This window comes from Neofelis nebulosa, chromosome 2 (assembly GCF_028018385.1).
Source record: "Neofelis nebulosa isolate mNeoNeb1 chromosome 2, mNeoNeb1.pri, whole genome shotgun sequence".
Classification (NCBI taxonomy): domain Eukaryota; kingdom Metazoa; phylum Chordata; class Mammalia; order Carnivora; family Felidae; genus Neofelis; species Neofelis nebulosa.
The window spans coordinates 6,490,318-6,496,455 of record NC_080783.1 but is presented as its reverse complement, the minus strand read 5'-3'; the positions used below and the strand labels follow the sequence as shown (position 1 = coordinate 6,496,455).

At 52.9% G+C, this 6,138-nt stretch overlaps 1 protein-coding gene across 1 annotated transcript in view; it reads left to right on the top strand.

Annotated features, from left to right (window-relative positions):
* The first annotated feature begins 1,436 nt into the window (after positions 1-1,436).
* MROH2A (maestro heat like repeat family member 2A) overlaps positions 1,437-6,138 on the top strand; it is a 45,436-nt gene continuing 40,734 nt past the window's right edge. Inside the window, 3 exon segments of the mRNA XM_058700597.1 lie at positions 1,437-2,065; positions 2,620-2,718; positions 2,951-3,135. Of these exon segments, the coding sequence (XP_058556580.1) occupies positions 2,023-2,065; positions 2,620-2,718; positions 2,951-3,135 (327 nt within the window). The 5' untranslated portion in view covers positions 1,437-2,022.

The window sequence follows — 6,138 nt, the reverse complement described above, 5'->3', positions numbered from 1 at the left end:
TCCTAGACCAGCCAGCCCTCACCCAGCCCACCAGCGGACTGCAGATGTACGAGCAACTCCATGGCTAGAGATGGCCCAGAGCAACAGAACTACCCAGCTGACCCACAGATTTATGAGCAACAATAAATGGTTGTTTTCTGTCCTTAAGCTCTGAGGCGGTTTGTTACACAGCAATGGCTAACTGATACATTCAGTGCTGGCCCTAAACCCACGATCTTCCAGGGGTTGGGTCTTTAGACTGTCAGAGGATGCAGGCACGTCCTACCCACTTCTATATCCACTTCTACACGGAGAGCTGTGCTTAGCTGCTCGCAGCGGGCAGGCAGGTAGGGTCTGTGGAATGGAATGGGAGCCGTGTCATTTGAATGATCTTTGAAGGAAAAGAGCAGGCCCAGAGGAGAGTGGGAGAGGTAGCCACGAAAGCGAGGCATGTGATAACCGTCTTCTTGTGTCTCTTCCATATTGGCCAGTATGTCTCCAAAGGGCAGAGTGAGGAACAACGCAGGAATTTTACAGGGAAGAAGGGTTTAGCACCATGCCTGCGAAGCTCATTTTCCAACCATCTGGCTTCAACGAAGTAGAAATGGGCTGCAAAGGACAAAAAGCATCCTGCTATCAGAGACTGAGGAGCAGGCCTCTTGGCCGCATGGGCAAACTTTGAGTGGGAATTTTCACTAAGCCGTCGTGGACCTACGTGGCTCTGAGTCTTGTTCTATTGCTCTGTAATGCATAGCAAGTTTCCAAAGGCCAATATTTCGTTGCTCAAACTTTTGATCTGGGCTGTTACAGCTACAACTGACGAGAAAATCTTGGGCTCCACTTTTGGTTCAGGAAATGGGGTACCTGCTCTCTTACCTGTCAGGGGGAACCCCCTGCCCCATCCTGTAAGCCACCCAGTCCTTGGGGAGGAAGAGTCCTCTTCCCAGGACCCCTCTGTCACCCATCCCACCCCAGCTGTCCTGACCACATCTTCCCACCCGGAGGTCCTATGACCACAGGGTGGAAGTGAAGAGGTCAATGAGAAGACATGACTGCCAGCTGACCTGTGAGCTGGACCTGGGAAATCGGAGGCTTCGCATCCCCTCTCCTGTCCTTGGAATGTGGGTTCTGCTTGCCTTTCCCACTCCCAGAGGATGATCCAAGGAGATCGTTTTGGGATACTGAGATGGTGTTGAGGCCACCTTGATGGTACGGGTGACTGAACCCGGTTAAGACCTCTGTATAAACTTGTAAGATGTGGTTGGCGGGTGCAGAGATCCACTTGTCCTGATGCTGCCCAAGATGAAATTCCTGTGTAAGTTCTCCTGCTTATGAAAACTGCCACCTGCCAACATGGAGTGGCTTCTTCAGTCTCTCCCCGCCCTCTGAGTACAGAGGCCAGTTTCAGATTTCACCCCGGAAGCTTCTGTGGAGCTTGCAAACCAACAGGCATCCCCAGGGGATGTGGTAGTTGATAACGCCCGCTCCCGCTATGCCCCTTTCCCAAACAGGCCACCGTTATTCCACCGCACATATGGATAAAAGAAACGTCTAATGACAACATAATGTGGCGTTTTAACACAGGGCCCTGCGCACTCCTTGAAGCCCTCAGTTGATCAAGACTCAGGAAGGCAGTTAGATCTCAGAGTTCCAAGGGTCTGCGACCTAACGGTGATGGTTCTAGTGAAACCCTCCCACCCTGCCAGGAGACCTCTTCCTCATCCACATCACGGCTGAGAAGCCAACTGTCCCACTTCCTTGACGACCCACCTGCCCTTGTCCACATTACCTTTGATGTGTATTAGGCATCCTCTCCTTGTGGTGTATTTTTGTCCCAACCAGGAGGGGACTCCGAGGAAAGGTCAGTAGTTAAGTCCCAGAGTAGCTCTTCAACCGATTCCCAGGAGGGAAAGAGCTCAGGACGGTGAAGAGCCCGTGGAGTTTCAGGCTTGGGGAACTCTGGTCAGGGGGCGAACGGATCTGGGAGCCTTCAGTCCTCCATTTTGACATCTGTGTTGTTGGTCAACCCTTGAGAAGCTGCTGATGTCACGAGAGCTCCTTGAGAGGAGCAACGAGGACGGCGGAGGTGGGTTTCTCATTAATCGTTAGTGTTCGGTGTGGAGAGAAGAGAGAGGAAGGGCCCTTCTTAACCAAGTTAGTCACTGCTGTGTGATAAATGGCATCAACTCAGTGGCTTAAAACAACACCCGTCTATCATCACACGGTTTCCGGGGATCCGGAGTCGGGGGGTCTCACAGGCTGCCTTCATGTTGGCGCAGACACATCCTTTCCGGAGCTTAGTTCTCTTCCAAGCTTATGGGGTTGGAGGACTGATGTCCTCAGCTTCTTGCCACAGGGTCCCTTCCACAGGCAGTTTAGGCCACGCCGTTAACTTCAAGGCTAGCGTGAGACTCCCTCTCCCATCCCTAGGACACAGAGGCTGCTATGAGAGCACACGACCCTGGGAGTGGCTTCCTGTCACCTTGGCCTCGGTCTACTGGTTAGAACACGGGTCTAGCCAAGTCCTGGTTCTGCCCACACCGAAGGGGAGAGGGTTATGCAGGGTGTGACTCTGGGGTGGGGGGTGGTCTCTTGGGTTGTGTTGATACACCAACGATTTTACAAATCATGTCTCCGAAGAGCTTGTGGAGGAGATGACAGAAGCAGTGGTAGGCTCAGACGAGGGCCCAGCAGAGGAAACGGAGGACCTGGAACCCCTGGAGCCAGACGACGACGGAGGTAAGAAAGTCGGCCCCACCCCTGCATTCCTGTCCCGTCCAGTCCTGGCCATTGACTCCTTGAGGGCGTGTCCCAGCCTAGGTCTCGGTTTCTCTGTCTGCACGAGGACAGGGAGGCCCCGCCCAATCGTGGCAAGAGCATGGCTTCCCCGGCCGCGTCGGGAGGGCCTGGGCGCGGGAGCACTTCCTGTGACAGCCACCTCAGCGGGCACCCCTGCACCACCTTGTCTCAGGTACTTTCCAACAAGTCACAAACCTCCTCAACATCATGGACAGCGGGTCAGCAAAGACGGACACTGCTGGGGGGGCAGGTCCTGACATGCGGAAGATGCTGGCCTCGGTGATAATCACGGAGAAGGCCACCACGGAGCCCTCCGCGGTGATCAACGCTCTCATCCGTTGCCTGCAGGTGCCCGAGGTAGGGCCCGCTGGCCTCCGGCCCCGCCTCGGAGCCCAGCCACCCGTGGGTCAGCACACATTACTGACCATCGCAGGCACAGGGCTGGGTGCTGGGGCACAGACACCGGCAAGACCGTGAGGCTCTGACTCACAGGACCCATGGGAGCCTGGGGCTTTGGTAATTTTTAAAAAGTTGCCTTATTCTGACACGGTAGGTTGGGGAGCCCTTGTCCTAGGGCTCACGAACGTAGTCACAAAGATGTTGAAGGAGTGAAGCAGGTAGACCTGGGGCAGCCAAGACGTAGCAGAACCGGGTGCAAAGTGGTGCTGGGCCAGCCTGGAGACTGCTTAGCCAGGAACAGGAGTGGGGTGGAGGGCGTAGGAGGGAGTGATGGGCGGTGTGACGGGAAATCGCGGTAGGCAAGACAGGGCAGAGTTTGGGGCAGAGCATCAGGGTCCCCTGGAGAGCTCGTTAAGACCCAGATTGTTGGGCCCGCCCTGAGAGTTACTGATTCAGTAGGTCTGTGGGGCTGGCCTGAGAATCAGCATTTCTAACACCTTCCCAGGTGATGCTGAGGCTGCTCGTCTGGAGACCACACTTTGAGAACTGCTGGAGTTTAGACTGTCCTGTAGCCTTTGGGGCTGGGAAGTGCGGGAGATCTTTGTAGGAATTCTTTAGAGAAAGCTTGATTTTGTAGAAAGATGGGTGGCAGCTGTGAGGAGCAAAGACAGGCAAAGGGTTTTGTAATAGACTTTTAAAATGTGGGTTTATTAGGAGGTGCGGGGGGGGGTGGGGGGGAGGGGACAGGCCATATCATGCAGGGCCACATGAGCAAGCACCAGGGTTGGCCAGGAAACAGAGGGAGCGAGGAGGGAATGGGGGCAAGAGTCTATATTGTGGTCTCTGGTGGGGGGAGGGGGGAGGGGACAGGCGGGGTGAGCAGGCTGAAGATGGGCTAGTGTGAACAATTTCAGCGGGCTCTGGGTATCGGGGCTGTCCCTGGTTGTCTGGCATGTGGTCCTGGGGTCATTAGGGGCAGGTGGATAGTGGCTCCCAGTGGGAGAGCAGGTGGATCTTACCGGCTTTGGACTGGCGGTTTGCATTTGAAAAGCATGCTCCCTGGGGAGCTGTTTGCTCTTGGTAGTAACTGGCTAAGCCTGGGAGGGGTGGGCTCTCCAGGGTCATCGAGGCCCCGAGGTGTCGGGAGATATAAAACATTTAAGAGCATGGTTAACACCCAGGCCATAATTGATGGGGTTTTGGGGTGATGGGGGGTTCAGAGCCGATGGCCAAGAAAGAATTCTTCAAGACGTCTTTAGTGCAGAAAGGTGATTTTATTAAAGCACAGGGACAGGACCTGTGGGCAGAAAGAGCTGCGTTGGGTTGTGACAGATAACTCATTATATACCTCAGGTTGGGAGGGGGTTGGGGACAGCGTAAGTCTCTAAGGAATTTTGAAGCAAGGTTTCCAGGTCCTTGAGGGGCTGGCTGCTGTTAGGAAAACGCCATTTACTACTGTTTAGTAAAACCTCAGTCATGAGACCCTTCAGATGTATATCAGGGGGCCATAAGCTTGGAGTATGATTGCCTGCATGTATCTTGGGGAGTTGAGATAAAGGAATTTTTATATGTTAAAGCAGACTTACAGGATCCTGGGGCTCAGGATAACGTGAAGCCAAGATTCCCTTTTACCCTTAACAAAGTGTCATCATCGAGGCAGCTGAGCTCCTAGAGGGAGGTCACTCTGTCTGTTTCAAGGACTCGTCACTGGGCTGTAGGCAGTACGGGAATCTAATTTTTCATTTGCCTTTGTTTCCCACATCACCACGGCAAGCACTTAAACCCCCTTACATCTTGATGAGGGTGATATGAGGGCTCCAGGAAATGGAGTCTATAGGTTTCTGGAGATTAGGTTCTGGATAAGATTGCCTTTTTCTTGCTGTTACTAAGTCATCCGTAAACTGAAGGAGACTCCCGTCCTACGTGACCTTGATCTCCATCAGTCAACCATTTGCTTTCTTTCCTTTCCCCTCTTCTTAGGCAGCCAGGAGTGTCTGGGGAATATCACACGCATCCCACCTGGCGGGGGTGGGGGGAGGGTGCTGTCAGCCTGTACTTTGTCCTCAGCTCGCCCCATGCTCCCTCGTCAATAATCAGTGGCAATACATAGACTCTAAACACGTAGGCACATTTGAAATTAACCTGTTTCGGAGATTTCCGTTCTTCATTGAATAGTGAAGGAGCCAGCAGAATGTCAAAATCTGTTAAACCAGACAAAAGTCATTGACATTGCCAGGAACGGCAATGATTTTTGTTGCTAGGGAGGAAGCATTTGCATTCGTATCAGTTTCCTAGGACTGAGCTTCTGTCCCCAGATAACGTAGCCTAGACAATCACAGGGGATCAAGGGTGCACCCCGCTTGAGGCCCCATAATCTTTGAGCGGCTGCAGACAGCCCCAAGACCTCCTCTGGTGCCTGTCTTTAGGTCAGTTTTCAAGTCTTTGACAGTTTTTGCCTTGCGACCATAAATATTCTCCAGAGATGCCTCTTGATCACAGAGGAGGCTGGTCTTATTAAAATTTACCTGGCTGTTTACACAGGTCCTGCAGGAGTGTTAATGAAGCCTACAGGTGTCCTTGAGTTCTCTTTGAAAATCTAGAGCATGCATTCTCCAAGGGGGTGATACTGTTCCCCCTACCCCCGGGTAAAATAGATTCGCTGAAGAAAACCTTACTTCTTTATGTATCAAGTACAGAGAGGCACATAAACAGATACGCCATATACTCGGGGAATTAAGGCTTCATGCGTAGGGGTGCAATCAGGAAAAAATGTCTAAGAAGGCTCTTTAGGGAACGATCTAAAAAAAGACTGAGGGACACTGGTCCAGGGCCAGGCAGTACCAAACGGCCAAGGCCCCCCAGTTTTCTTACTTCCAGGGATTTTCATGAGGAATCTCTGGTTGGAGTTTAGAAGCCTCGGTTATTCGCTAGGGCGACACCAGGCAAACAAGGCCACGACTC